The sequence below is a fragment of the Erinaceus europaeus genome, chromosome 11 (assembly GCF_950295315.1).
Source record: "Erinaceus europaeus chromosome 11, mEriEur2.1, whole genome shotgun sequence".
In the NCBI taxonomy this organism is placed as follows: Eukaryota; Metazoa; Chordata; class Mammalia; order Eulipotyphla; family Erinaceidae; genus Erinaceus; species Erinaceus europaeus.
Window position 1 is genome coordinate 70,391,635 of NC_080172.1, and position 15,788 is coordinate 70,407,422.

The following is a 15,788-nucleotide window of genomic DNA, read 5'->3' on the forward strand; positions in this document are numbered from 1 at the left end:
GTGAGCCACTGCCTCCCGCCCCGGGACTCCTGACAGACTCCCTTTCCCGAATTGTCCGCTGGGGCCAGCGCTCCCCGCTCGCCGCGGCCGAACACCGAAGCTCGGGGCGGATGTGGCTTGGATGCAGCCGCTTCCTCGGCGCTCGCCGCCCCGAGGCGAATGTCCAGACCACTTCCCTTCCTCCGAGCCTGTGAGCTCTCGGCCGCTTTGGGAAGGGCCTGGGTAGGCCGCCCCGCCCGCGGGAAGGCAGCGGCCGCCGAGCGCGGCGGAGCCCCGAGACCCGCCGCCCGAGCCCAGGGCTCCGGCTGGAGTTGCGGTTCCGGGCGCCGCGCGCTCTGCAGGCCAATCAGGACGGGCTCCCGGAGACACGTGGGCGCTTTGCTAGTTAGCTCTCAAATCCTGGATCCTGGTGTGGAGCCTTTGGTGGCTGTCACTTCAGAGATCTTCACAAATAGGTTTCGATCGTAAACGAACGTCTCATCCTTGATCCTGTTTGCTGCTCCCATGTTTATCGGATTTTGGAGTATTCTCCGTTTGCCGGAATGGCCTACTTTCATTCTTTCTTTTTTTTTTGGTCAATACACTTGTAGCCACCGTCATATAAAACTCACAAGTGCAAAGCAACATAAATAAGGCACTAACTCTTCCATATAGAATCTTTTGCTTTCATCATGCCACTCGTGGTGGTACTTACATTATCTTCATATTTCGCACAGATACCGTTTATGTATTTATGAATTCTTTTGAGATCCAATCCGGTTCATCGTTGTATCTCCCCTCCAAGTACAAGAACTTAATAAGTATTTTTGGACAACTATTAACATTATAACATTAGAAACTAGCACTAAGTATTGATCTCTCTTTCCCCATTTGCTTGCAATTTAAATTCTTTTTCTTTTTTTTTTTTTCAGATGACAACAGAAACATTTCCTTTTAGGGACTAAAAGTAAACTAAAGAGCACTCCTGTGTAATGCGTTGTCTTGTCTCTTGAAACCTTATGTCATAGCGTTTAGAAAGTATGAAGGGCTACCTGCAGGGGGAAAGCTTTGCGAGTGGTGAAGCAGGGCTGCAGGTGTCTCTCTGACTCTCTCCCTCACTATTATCCCCTTCCCTCTTGATTTCTGGCTGTCTCTATCCAATAAATAAAGATTTAAAAATTTTTTAAGTATGAAGGGAGGAGCACACTAATATGATTTGTTTATTTATTTATTTATTTTTCCAGAGCACTACTCAGCTCTGGCTTAGGGTGGTTTGGAAGATTGAACCTGCAGCCTCAGACCCTCAGACATGAAAGGATAAGCCACTCTCCTTTTTTTTTTTTTTTAATTTATCATCATTTATGCAGTTTTCTTAATTGCTCTTATTGAGTGTATAATATTCAGATGTGTTGCTGTACAGAAATGTAGACATGTGATTATTTTTATTACTTAAAATTTTGATCAGGTTTACTGTTGACCTTGGTGGCAGTTCAAGTTATTTATAACCCCAGCTCAACAAAAAAAATGTCAAAAAAAAAAAAAAAGTCAATGCTTAGGGACTACTTTATTTTATTTATTATTAGATAGAGACAGAGAGAAATTGAGAGGGGGAGATGGAGTGAGAGAAATACCTGCAGCACTGCTTTACCACTTGTGAAGCTTTACCCTTGCAGGTGGGACGAAGGCTTGAACACAGGTCCTTGGGCACTGTAGTGTGTGTGTGTGTGTAACTGGATGTGCCACCGCCTGGCCCCAGGATTTTTTTTTCACTCAGAATAAAAATTAAAATGTCACTGAAGAGTTGACATTACATTCTAGCTCTAAGATATAGTTAAGTTAAACCCAGAAAGTGGCTTTCTAATCTCTATGCTTTGCTGTCCAGATGCTTTAACTTTCACATGCATCATTAAATTTCATCCTCACTGCTGCTCTTTACAAATGGGGAACTAAGTGGGGTCGGGCTGTAGCACAGCGGATTAAGCGCACATGGCACGAAACTCGAGGACCGGTATAAGAATCCCGGTTTGAGCGCACATGGCACGAAGCACAAGGGCCGGTGTAAGGATCTAGTTGGAGCCCCCAGCACCCCACAAGTGATGAAGCAGGTCTGCAGGTGTCTATTTTCGCTCCCCATCTGTCTTCTCCTTTCTCCATTTCTCTCTGTCCTATCCGGCAACAACATCAATAACAACAATAATGATAACCACAACAATGATAAAAACAAGGGCAACAAAAAAGAAAAAGAAATAAGTAAAATATTTTTTTAAAAAATGAAGAACTAAGGATCCAAGGAATTCTGTGTTTGGAATGCTCTGTGCCCAGATATTTATGGTACTACTTAAATAAAGTGTCAGTAAAAATATCACTTCAAGTCTGGTAAATTGCTCGTTTAGGTAGTGTGTTGCTTTGCCATGTGTTAAGACTCAAGTTTGAGCTCAGCCTGTACACTGAAGGAAATTTTGATGAAGTTTTGATGACTCATTACTTGAGTTAGGCTTTACCTGATACTTGGCCCCAGTTAAAGTAGCCTTCCATTCCAGCCACCTTTTAGATAATCCCTCCTTTTCTTCTTAGCATCATCACTGTTGTTCATTTATTTGCTTCTTAGCTGTAAAGTCCATGAGGTCCAGAATGCTCTTTCTTGTTCTTTCCTGTAATCCTTACCCTCCAGATCAGTTACAGACACATGGTAGAGTCCTTTTATTTAAAATAAAAAGCAACCATCTGGAAAGGTGTTTTTACCTGGAAAAAAATATCTTCCCTCTTATTTCCCATTTCATATGAATTAAAAGATTTGTTTGAAATAAAATCTGTAAAAGGAAAAAGTGCCCGCCAGGAGCAGTGAATTTGCACCAACACCAATTGGTGCCCCAGTGATAACTATGGTAGCAATTTTAAAAATAAAGAAAAAAGGTGCTGGAGATTACACATTTTGGCAGTTGCTACAGATAAGAGATACTGTGAGGAAAAGGGGGCTTTGAGGAAAGTGTTAAGACTTGGAAATTATGAGAAGGAATAAATGAGTGTTGGGGGGCAGCCTTGGCAAGTCTCAGGGGTCCTTGAGAGAGGAGGGGCTTCAGCGTGGAATGAGGAAGAATGAGAAACGAGTGAGTTGATGCTGAATCAAGCGCAAGCAGACGTCTCTGTCATAGTCAAGCAGAACTTTATTTTTATAGTCTCAGAAGGCTTAGATCATTAAAACAAAAATCACCAAGATTTTGGTCACTAATACATAAATCACCAAGGCTTTGATTATTAAAACAAAAATCTCCAAGTAAGAACAGCACAGGTAGGGAACACCTCCTGCTTTGTGGAACATTCACATTCCAGGGGCACTTTTCTCCCTAGAAATCACATCACAGTTTCTGTGTCTTTTGTTATTCTTGTACCTGTGTGCTGGGCAAATGTCCTGTTGATTAATATTCTACCTCTATGTTTATGCCATTCTCTTGCCACTATGCATCAGAAGCCGTAGTTCATAGAAAGTTCAAGCTTGTTATGTTTCTAGGGGCCTTAAATTGAGCAGCCCATTTTTCATAAAATCTGTTCCATTGTTTGATCAAGGAGTTTTGTTCCTTACTGAGAAGGCATCAAGGTGGTGCTGACCTGGCTAGCCTCTTCATAAAGTTAAGCTCCCTAAATGGAATTCATCTTTCTTGTGTGCTCACTATGTGACCTAGGTTCATATGTACTATTCTTGTATAAGGAAGTGGAAGCATAGTGGTGGGTGGCAGATTGAAAGGCCCATTGTATCTAGGCAGGTACCATAACTTTCCATTAATTAATTATGTGATGTAAGGTGGCCCCTCCACTGTGGGAAGTGCCAATCTTTCCCTGTATTTTAGGAGGAATAATAAAGGAAGTGGTGTAGATAAAGAGGGAAATAATTCTTCCTCTAGGAGTCTCCTGAAAAAATCTGCATTACTGATATTGCTTGTTCCATTATGATCAATTTTACAGAGTGCAGTGCAGGTTTTGTCATTATTTTTGTTATTGATCAGGCTCTGAGCCTGGCCATAGGTAAAATTATTAAGACCACACATTGCTGAATCCCAAGCCCTATACATGGCAAAAGGCAAGATGGCTTCAGTTTGGCCTGGAGAGTCCAGCTGTTCTGAACTTCCTGTGAAGCTGGTACTGTGTCAAGCAGCTTGCATGGCGCCGCCTGTGCCAAATAAGTAGCTGATTAAAGCCACATAGAAGAATGATTCCCTGCGCCTTGGGTGCCCACACACCGCGTTTGCAATCTTCAGAGTGGCAGGATGTTACAGAGTGATCTTCAGACTCTGGAATTAATAGCAGACTAACTATAACAGTAATACAGATGTGGAATTTTGCATATAGGTAAAGAGACAAAGAGTATGAGAAAATGACCTGGATCTACAAATCCAGGTTAAATAGAAAAGAGATTATGAAAAAATATTCCTATTCTACCTAGGAGAACTTTTGGTTATTGCAAGTCATTGCTAATAGACACATTTCAGTTGAGAGTTCAGGGACCATGTTTAGATGAAGTAATGACTGAAGGTGGACATTTAGGACCAGGAATGGTGTATATGGTGAAAATGAATAATTACACACATACACACACACACACACACACACACACACACACAGATACCCTTAAGGACATCATCAAATATCACTCTAAAATGGGACTTTAGATAAGGCAAAGGAAACAAACAAAAATGATTAAGTTCATATGTAGGGACAGGGAATAGAAGGAAAAAAAGAGATGGCGTAGCATTAATATTTCACTATAGACTCACATTGACAAAAAAGCTTAGGGAGTTGGGCGGTAGCGCAGCAAGTTAAGTGCAGGTGGTGCAAAGCTCAAGGACTGGTGTAAGGATCCTGGCTCAAGGCCCTGGCTCCCCACCTGCGGGGGGGGAGGGTCGCTTCACAGGTGGTGAAGCAGGTCTGCAGGTATCTATCTTTCTCTCCCCCTCTCTGTATTCCCCTCCTCTCTCCATTTCTCTCTATCTAACAACGACAACATCAATAACAAAAACAATAATAAACTACAACAATAAAAGAACGGGCAACAAAAGGTAATAAATAAATAAGTAAATATTTTTTAAAAGCTTAATCAGACTTTACACAAGTAACATGAAAAAAATAATAACTGGAGAACTCATTAAATCCAAGACAAAAATAATATAGTACTAATATAAAAATAATTTTAAAATATCTTACAAATATTAAAAGGCAGTATAGTATACAATTTAAAAAATGTTCAAAGTAATCTTGACCTTGGGACTTGACGTGTACATTGAACTTGATAAGTCTTATGACTATACCAGGCTCAAAGCATGAATTAAATAATAGTTGCTTTTAAAATGTTATTTCTATATGTTGAAAATTGGTTACGTATTTAAAAAGATAGTCATTGGGAGTAGCGCATCAGGTTAAGCACACATGGCACAAAATACAAGGACAGGCGTAAGGATCCCGGTTCGAGCCTCCAGCTCCCCACCTGCAGAGGGTCGCTTCGCAAGCAGTGAAGCAGGTCTGCAGGTGTCTATCTTTCTCTCCTCTCTGTCTTCCCTTCCTCTCTCGATTTCTCTCTGTTCTATCCAACAACAACAACAGCTATAACAACAATAACAACTACAACAAGGGCAAGAAAATGGGAAAATGGTCTCCAGGAGCAGTGGAGAACCAAGCCACAGCAATAGCCCTGGAGGCAAAAAAAAAAAAAAAGAGAGAGAGAGCGAGAGAGATAGTCATTAACAGAATATCTATTCAACAGCTGTCTGTAAAAGACCCCTTCCACCATGGGCCATAGAGATAGGATGGTGAAGAGACTATAGACACTGCTCTCAGAAGTCTTATAACCTATGGCATTAAAAAAGCATTACAAAACAACATAACAGTGTTGCTCTAAGAGAAATATGTAAAAGATAATATGTTTAGGGACAGTGAGTCCAGCTTGGACTGGACTCCAAGTTCCACTGGACTTGGTTGGGGCTTCTTGGAGATGCATGTTGAGGGCTGAAGGTTGAATAAGAGCTGGGAAGCAGAAAGAAGTAGGATATGAGAAAAAAGACCCAGAAAGAAGAGACTGTATGGAAGTGGAGGGGGGTGGTGAGAACATGACATGGATAAGAATATAAAGCTAGAAGGAGGAAATGGTGAGAGTCAAGAGCCAGGAATGTTGTAAATCAAAGTGAAGATCTGCACTTTATTCTGGGCATAGTAAGTAATTACACCAACATGTTTCCTGAGACATGTTGCCTGGCTCTGACACATAACCTCTAATTTCAGATTTCACTTCAAACAAATCTGTCTTTGCATGCTTGCTGTATTTATTTGTTGTCTTTGCTACCTGCTTCAGTTTGAATTCCTTGAGAATGGTGACCATGTCATTTCATCATTTACCCCCAGAACTTAACCTGACTGCACATAGAAGTTATGACCTAAATGTTGGGGGGTTTGGTTCCTGAAGAGCAAGACACCCTTCTCTGTAGACGATCCATCCACTCATTAAATATTTGTGAAGAGACTGCTCTATGACAAACATTATGCTGGGTCCTAGAGCTAAAGAAATGAGCAGAGAAAATGTGATCCTTGTCCTCACAGAGCACACAGTCTAACATCTTAACAGTTTGTGTGTAAATTAGACATTACAAAAACTTTGTGGTGAGTCTTTGATAAGGCAAGTTTAGAGGAGATTGGGATTTTATAGAAAGAACAACTTATCTCCACTTGGAGATCAGAGAAGACTTTCTAGAAGAGTAATAGTTCAGATCTGTAGGTAGGTCCCTAGGCAGACAAGGTCAGACAATGTCCATAGAGGTTTTGATATGAACGAGGAAATGTTCTATTTGAAGAACCAAAGACAGTTCCACACGGCTGGTAACAGAAGTTCTTTGGTAAGAGGGACATGACAGCAGGCTGGAGGAATCTGCTAAGCCACCCTCAAGACTTTATTCTTTCCCCTAAAGTCAGTGGGAAGTTACTGATAAAGATTTGTTTAATTTTAGATAGAGCTATTTATTTATTTATTTGTCATCAGGGTTTCTTTGAAGTTTTGCACCTATGCATTCCACCACTCCCACTGGACCCTTTTCTTCCCCCAGATAGAGGGTGAGAGACAGAGAGAAGGAGAGACACTACTGCACCATCATTCATGAAGCTTCCCCTGTACTTCCCATGTTGTGATTGGGGGCTCAAACCTTGGTCCTCCCACATGGTAAAGTTCCTTGATGAGCTGTCTTCCAGTCTCACAAATTTTATTCTTAGGTAAAGTTCCTATTCAGTTTAAGAAGAGGAATTGTGAGCCCCCGGCTCCCCACCTGCAGGGGAGTCACTTCACAAGCGGTGAAGCAGGTCTGCAGGTATCTGTCTTTCTCTCCCCTTCTCTGTCTTCCCCTCTTCTCTCCATTTCTCTCTGTCCTGTCCAACAACAATGACATCAATAACCACAACAATGTTAAACAACAAGGGCAACAAAAGGGAAAATAAATATTTTTAAAAAAATTTTAAAAAGAAGAGGAATTGTATTAGAGTGTGTATATAGAGAAAGTTCTATTTACCCATGAGAAATAAACCAGCTACAGAACACTGGACAGATGTCATGTGCTTCTCTCTTTGATGCCAGCTTGAGGCAAAACTGACTAAAATTCAGAATTTTCTTGGCTTTACATTAAGACAGAAACAACTTTATGTGGCTTAATAGAAAAAGCTCCATGAAGGAAAAATATATTTAAAATATATCTTTCTTAATATTTTCTGAAATAGTAAGAACTTCCTATGGAGTTCTGTCTCTTTTTTAAAAAAACAAAGTACCTGCAAATGGGGATCATTTGTAAGAACCGAGTTTCACTGACTCACTAACTTTTCTACTTCTAAAATGCTTATCAAAATATTACAGGACATATATGTAAGTTTAATTGTACACTAACTTAAAACATAGTTTCAGAACTTGAAGGTTATTTCAACATCTGTTTCCATTGTTGAGGACTTAACAAGTGGATCTCAACTTTATAAAGGTGTTTTTTTTTTTTTTTTCTGTCTTTATTTTGCTTTAGGATAGAGGCAGAAAGAAATTGAGAGGGGAGAAGGGGGAGAGAGAAAGAGAGACCTGCAACACTGCTTCACCACTCATGAAGCTTCCTCCCTGCAAGTGGGGACCAGGGATTTGAGCCCAGGTCCTCGCACACTTGTAGCATGTGCAGTCAACCCTGTGCACCACCATCGGACCACTAAAGATCTATTTATGTATTTATTTTAAGAGAGAGGACCAGTGCACCAAACTGGGTTATTATTGCACATGCAAGTCCTATTCTCTACTGTTGGGCCACCTTTCTGGTCATATCTCATCTCTGTCCTCGGAAATGAGTTGTCTAGTTAGCAGACTATCATAAAATTTCTGTAGAAGACATTGCTCAAAATAGTGTATATTGACATTGTCTTCTTTCTCCTCCAGATACTTTTCTTTGGATTTGGATGGCTTTTCTTTATGCGCCAACTATTCAAAGACTATGAGGTAAGGATATCACTTGGGTTATACTAATACTGTAAGAATTTAGATTGTTTTAATAGGGCAAGAAGAGTATGCCTCCATTAAAGAAAGATCATGCTGGGGCGGGGGGAGATAGCATAGTGGTTATGCAAAAGAGAGTCACATGCCTGAGGCTCCAAAGTCCCAGGTTTAAACACCTGCACCATCATAAACCAGAGCTGAGCAGTATTCAGTTAAAAATAAATAAAGTAAATAGAAGAAAGAAAGGAAAGAAGGAAGATAGATCACATTCATTTACAAGATAGGACGTTTTTGCTAAATGATTACTATATAATTCACAAATTGGAGAATATGATTAGGTTGATGGGGGGGGGGGGGTGAGTCATGTATAATATAGTCCAGAAGCCACAGTAAGAAATGTCATGCCTTAGTCTTATCAGTATACACATCAGTAGTAAATCGCTATTCTTTGGAATAATTTAATTTATAATGACCTCACCAATGTGTCCCTGATCCTCACTATCACTAGGGGAAGATAGAAACAGGCTGGTGTGTATGGATGACCTGCCAATGTCCATGTCCAGTGGAGAAGCAATTACAGAAGCCAGAACACCCACCTTCTTCACCCCATAAAGAATTTTTGTCCATGTGGTTCAGGAAGTGGCACAGTGGATAAAGGGTTGGACTCTCAAGCATGGGGTCCTGAGTTCAGTCCCCGGCAGCACATGTACCAGAGTGATGTCTGGTCCTTTCTCTTTCCTCCTATCCCTCTCATTAATAATTAATAAATAAATAAATATTTTTAAAAAAAAATAATTTTGGCCGATATTCCCAGAAGGAGAGAAATGTTAGGGGAAGCTGACCAGAGGGCTCTGATCCCTAGTTCCATCAGGACACTGAGAGAAGAGGAAAAAAGTGGAAGGACACTTGGAAGTTGTAAGAGGTATAGGCATGACTTAAAAAGGAAGAGAAGGCAGGACCATAGAAAAAATGGACAAATATAGATAGGTAGATAAATAGACAGACAGACAGACAGTCCTATTAGAGTGTTGAGAAACACTTTTAGCACTGGTCCATATATGTTTGTGTTGTTGTTTGTCAATATGCATTAAGACCTTTAAGTGATACTTAAAAAAAAAAGTGAGGTACCCCACCTGCAGGGGGAAAGTAGTGGTGAAGCAGGGCTGCAGGTGTCTCTCTGTCTCTCCCCCTCACTATCTCCCCCTCCTCTCTCAATTTCTCTCTGTCTCTATTCGATAATAAATAAAATATAAAAAAACGAAAACAAAAAAGTGAGGTAATGGAGCTTCTTTTGTTGTTGTTGTTTATTGGCTAGAGACAGAGAAATTAGGAGGGGAGGAGAATATGGGGTGAGGGGAGAGAAAGACCTGCAGCACAACTTTGCCGCTCATGAAACTTCCCCACGCAGGAGGGGACTGGTGGCTGGAACTCAGGTCCTTGGTATATTTTGAAACATGTGCAGTCAACCAGATGAACAACCACCTGGCTTCCCTAAGTGCTGGTTCTTAACTCATCACTTCACCATCTTTGTGGCTTAAACTCTCCTTCCACAAAAGGATGGTGATAGTGGTCCATGATTAAAAGCACTACCTTTTCTCTTTCTTCCATTCTTTCTTTTTTCTTTCTTTCTTTTTTTTTTTTGTTTTTTTTTTTTTTTTGTTTTGTTTTTCTGAAAGGACAGAGAGGCACTGAGAGGGCAAAGGGAGATAAAGAAGGAGAAAGATACCTGCAGCACTGCTTCACCTCTCGTGAAGCTTCCCCCCCATCGGTGGGGAATGGGTGCTCAAGCCCAGATCCTTGCGCATGGTAATGTATGGGCTTACCAAGTGTGCCATAGCCTGGCATCCTACCTGCTCTCATCTATAGCTTCACATAAATTACTGTTATGCCTTCTTTTCAGTGACCTGAAATTTCTCTAGGTTTAACCAGAAGATTGCAATTCAATATTTCAAGCAAGAATATGACTTTTAGACTCTTATTTTGTTTTTAACAGGTGCGTCAGTATGTTGTGCAGGTAATCTTCTCTGTGACATTCGCATTTTCTTGCACCATGTTTGAACTCATCATCTTTGAAATCTTAGGAGTACTGAATAGCAGGTAAGTAAGGGTACTGTTAGTTCTTCCCTTGAAGACTTACTTGGACCACATAACTAAAAAATTTCACCATGTGATTAATTCAGTCTTAGTAGATGTTATCACAGCAAATTTGAATCCCAGACACTTAGTAATTGGTTTGACAAGTATTGAGGGCAAAAGTCTGACCACTCCCTCTTAGGTACAGTGAGAAAAAGGTTATGAATACCTTCGTCCCAGGCTTCACTCCTAGAAGTTTTCTTTTTCTCAGCTGTTCTTTGAATCCTTCAAGTTGTTCTATTGATTGAGAAATGTTTGCCTTAAAAGAGCCAGCTAGGGAGTCAGGCGGTAGTGCAGCAGGTTAAGTGCAGGTGGCGCAAAGCGCAAGGACCAGCATAAGGATCCCAGTTCAAGCCCCCGGCTCCCTACCTGCAGGGGAGTCGCTTCACAAGCGGTGAAGCAGGTCTGCAGGTGTCTATCTTTCTCTCCCTCTCTCTGTCTTCCCCTCCTCTCTCCATTTCTCTCTGTCCTATCCAACAGCGACATCAATAACAACAACAATCATAAAAAAACAAGGGCAGCAAAAGGGAAAATAAATAAATAAATATTAAAAGGAAAAAAGAGCCATCTAGCTGCTGCTCTGAACTCCAAATTCTTCATTACCTTTGTTGTTTTCATAGGTGTTATTAAGTCTGATTGAACTTAGAGTGTTCTTTAAAGTATTTTTAACAAAAGCAATCCCTGTCCAAGTAACAGGCTTGTTAAATACCTTTCCAAAATATTTGTTAAGATTTATTTTATTAGGGTGGGGGTAGATAGCATAATGGTTATGCAAACAGACTCTCATGCCTGAGGCTCCGTCAAGTCCCAGATTCAGTCCCCTGCACCACCATAAGCCAGAGCTGAGCAGTCCTCTGGTTAAAAATAAATAAATAAAAAAAAGGTAGCGCAACAGGTTAAGCACAGGTGTTGCAAAGCGCAAGGACTGGCGGAAGGATCCCAGTTCGAGCCCCCAGCTTCCCACCTGCAGGGGAGTGACTTCACAGGTGGTGAAGCAGGTCTGCAGGTGTCTGTCTTTCTCTCCCCTTTTCTGTCTTCCCCTCCTCTCTCTATTTCTCTCTGTCCTATCTAACAACGACGATACCAATAACAACAATAATAACTACAACAACAATGAAAAACAAGGGCAACAAAAGGGAAAATAAATAAATAAATATAAATTTTTTTTAAAAAAAATATTTATTTTATTGTTTATTAACAAGAGTTAGAGAATACCAAAGCATCACTCTGCAGTGCCAGGGATCAAACTTAGGACCTCATGCCTACAAATCCAATGCTTTTCCCACTATACCACCCACTGGGGCTGTATTCCAAAATATTCATTTTTGTTAAATGGAAAACTTGAGGGTTTTTTGTAGGGGGGTCAATATTTGTTCGTAGAGTATATCAACAACTATTCTACTGGGCTTTTGTTGTGATTGTTTTGTCACTACATGGGGGGAAATACTATTAAGTAAAATTCCTAACCCTGGTTAATGTATTGCACCAAAGTAAAAGACTCTGGGGTGGGTGGGGAGAAGAGTTCAGGTCCTGGAACAAGGTGGCAGAGGCCCTAGTGGGGGTTGTATTATTGTGTGGAAAACTGAGAAGTGTTACGCATGTACAAACTATTGTATTTACTGTCGACTCTAAAGCATTAATCCCCCAATAAAGAAATTAAAAAAAAAAATTTCCTGATCCTGTAGTCAGGAATTAATACTGGGATAAGCCATATGGAAACCTCTGACACCTTTAGACTTTTAGAGACATTATATTCACATATTTCTCTTTAGATAATCAAAGTTGGAAATTAAGGTCTCTTGATAGATGAAATAGGAACTTATAGTAAAGGAGGAATCTGCCTCTCAAATTTTAAACTTCTTTAATAATCCTAACTTTGGAGGGTTGGGCAGTAGTGCATCTGACTGAGTGCACATATTACAGTGCACAAGGATCTGGGTTCAATCCTCCCCCCCCCCCAGTGTGCCCACCTGTAGGGGGAAAGCTTTGAGAGTGGTGAAGCAGTGCTGCAGGTGTCTCTCTGTCTCTTCCTCTCTATCTCCCCCCACCCTCTTGATTTCTGGCTATCTCTATCCAATAAATAAACATAGTTAAAACTATATATATATGTCGAGTGGTAGAGCAATGGGTTAAGCGCACATAACACGAAGCACAAGGACCGGTGTAAGGATCCCAATTTGAGCCCCCAGCTCCCCACCTGCAGGGGAGTCGCTTCACAGGTGGTGAAGCAGGTCTGCAGGTGTCTATCTTTCTCTCCCCCTCTCTGTCTTCCCTTCCTCTCTCCATTTCTCTCTGTCCTATCCAACAATGATGACATCAATAACAACAATAATAACAACAACAACAATAAAACAACAAGGGCAACAAAAAGGAGGGAAAAGCAAATTAAAATATATATATATATATAATCCCAACTTTTTAAATGAGCTGAAGACAGATCTGTAAGAGTAGGCAAGTATTACATGCTAATGTTAAACTTTATTTTCTCAAACTGTGAATCTTGCTGCTATGTAAGCAGAAATGAGAGCAAACTTTTTTCTTTTCCTGTAAAGGACGAGTTAGTGAATATTTTAAGCTCTATAGGCCATACCATTGCTATCACACCTATTCAGCTCCTCTGTTGCAGGACAGAAGCAGCCATTGGCAATATGCAAACAGATAGATGTAGCTGTGTGCCAATAAAATTTCACTTAATATTTAACTGGCTGTCAGTCCATTATGCTGACCCCGTTGTAAGTAGCGATAAAAAGGACTTTGGTTCAGATTATTCTATTTCCCAGAACTGACACCTAATACATGTGTGATTTCACCACTCCCAGGCTGCTTGTTCATTAATATGGGGACATATGGGAGGGGAGTCAGAGGGTTGGGAGACAACAGCACTTCTCCCAGTGCCATAACACCTCCCTCATAGTACCAGGGCTCAAGCCTGCACTGCATACATGAAAAGATGTGTACCTACTCAGTGAGCTCTCTCTCAGACTTCTAGTTCAGGCGATTCTAGAGTCAAAATGGTTTGTTTCAATGGGTGATGTTCTCCAGCTTTTAACTCATTTATAGTTAATATAGAGGGTTAGGAGATAACTCATATATGGGGAAAATCCACATATAGTATAGCAGTGCTAAGGCTGTTTTCCCCCTCTCTTTGTCTCTTCTCTCTGTCTGAAATAAAAAGAGTAGGGGTGGGGAGGGAGGTTGACCCAGGAGAACTATGCGTATGTGAGGACCCCCCCAGAACTGGGGGGAAAAATCATATATATATATATATCACTCATTACTTGGACATGTATTTCTTAGTTTATCTTAGAAAGTATAAGCAAGTCATATTTTAGCAGTATTCTTTGGGTGTCTGGGGACAGGGGGGTTGGGCTTATATAGGCTAAGATATGTCAGTTTTTTTCATACTAACATTTGGCCCTATTTAAAATACTTGGTCTCTGTAACTGCTAGATTGGAACAGCCTAGTTTACTAATGGAATGAGATATATTTAGTATTGAGTTCGAAGAGCAAGAGATCCTTTGGAAGGCTGAAGATAGTGAACCCCTCCTAATGATATCTTTGACATTTTCTTTTCAGCTCCCGTTACTTTCACTGGAAAATGAACCTGTGTGTAATTCTGCTGATCCTAGTCTTCTTGGTGCCTTTTTATATTGGATATTTTATTGTAAGCAACATCCGACTATGTGAGTATTTTACCCTCTAGTGTCAACACATAAATTGAAATAAGTATTCTCAGCAATACAAGTGGTGGAAAGCTTTATTTCTCTATTATTTTCAGCAGCTGCTGTTGTTCAGTGACTCCTCACTCAGAGCATCCTAAAGCGATTAGCATAAAATGAATATTTAGTGGGTGAACAGGTTATTTGTCCTGCCACAGCTTTATTCCTGTTTCTATTGTCACATCTTCTTGAACTTAACCCATGTCTTAATTTTGGCTACATTTCACTTAAGGTGGTAAGGATGCTTTCTCTAAAAATAATATTGTCCTGGGGAGTTGGGCAGTAGAGCAGCGGGTGAAGCGCACATGGCGCAAAGCACAAGTACCAGCATAAGGATCCTGGTTCAAGCCCCCAGCTCCCCACCTGCAGGGGAGTCGCTTCACAGGCGGTAAAGCAGGTCTGCAGGTGCCTATCTTTCTTTCCCCCTCTGTCTTCCCCTCCTCTCTCCATTTCTCTCTGTCCTATCCAACAACAACAACAACAATAATAATGACCACAACAATGAGAAAACAACAAGGGCAACAAAAAGGGGAAAAAATGGTCTCCAGGAGCAGTGGACCCATGGTGCAGGCACAGAGCCCCGGCAATAACCCAGGAGGCAAAATAAATAAATATAATGTTGTCCTGTCAGCTAGTTACCAAACCAAGGAGCTAGTGAAGTAGTACTTAGCAGGATCCCATATCTTTAAGTACAAGCTCTTCAGTGTGTATCTAGGTATCCTTACTATCTCATCTCTTCTTTCTTAGTGCATAAACAGCGACTGCTTTTTTCGTGTCTCTTATGGTTAACCTTCATGTATTTCTTCTGGAAGCTAGGAGATCCATTCCCTATTCTCAGTCCAAAACATGGTGAGTATATGTGTGGTACAGTGGAGGGAAGGCTTGTTTATAATTTTCTAATTTTGCAAATATATATGGTGAGTATATGTGTGGTACAGTGGAGGGAAGGCTTGTTTATAATTTTCTAATTTTGCAAATATATATATATTTTTTTAAATAAAACTTCTGATTGTAGAAAATATAACAAGTTGTTTTTTTTTTCATTTATTTATTTATTTATTTATAAAAAGGAAATATTGACAAAACCATAGAATAAAAGGGGTATAACTCGACACCATTGCCACCACCAGAGCTCCGTATCCCATCCCCTCCCCTGATAGCTTTCCAGTTCTTTACCCCTCTGGGAGTGTGGACCCAAGGTCATTGTGGGATGCAGAAGGTGGAAGGTCTGGCTTCTGTAATTGTTTCCCCGCTGAACATGGGCGTTGACAGGTTGATCCGTACTCCCAGCCTACCTCTCTCTTTCCCTAGTGTGGTGGGGTTCTGGGGAAGCAAAGCTCCAGGACACATTGGTGGGGTTGTCTGTCCAGGGAAGTCTGGTCCGCATCCTGCTAGCATCTGGAACCTGGTGGCTGAAAAGAGAGTTAACATACAAGGCCAAACAAACATTGTTTTTCCTTTTTAAAAG

At 40.8% G+C, this 15,788-nt stretch overlaps 1 protein-coding gene across 2 annotated transcripts in view; it reads left to right on the forward strand.

Moving 5' to 3' along the window:
- The window catches only part of GPR89A (G protein-coupled receptor 89A), a 327,321-nt gene that overhangs the window by 188 nt on the left and 311,345 nt on the right, over window positions 1-15,788 (forward strand). For both annotated transcript variants that reach the window (XR_009552604.1, XM_007528669.3), the window contains exons 2-5: window positions 8,411-8,470; window positions 10,461-10,564; window positions 14,178-14,284; window positions 15,068-15,169. Coding sequence is in view for 1 of the 2 variants with exons in the window: in XM_007528669.3 (XP_007528731.1) it covers window positions 8,411-8,470; window positions 10,461-10,564; window positions 14,178-14,284; window positions 15,068-15,169 (373 nt within the window). In the remaining variant the exon portion in view is untranslated. The remainder of the gene's footprint in view (window positions 1-8,410; window positions 8,471-10,460; window positions 10,565-14,177; window positions 14,285-15,067; window positions 15,170-15,788) is intronic.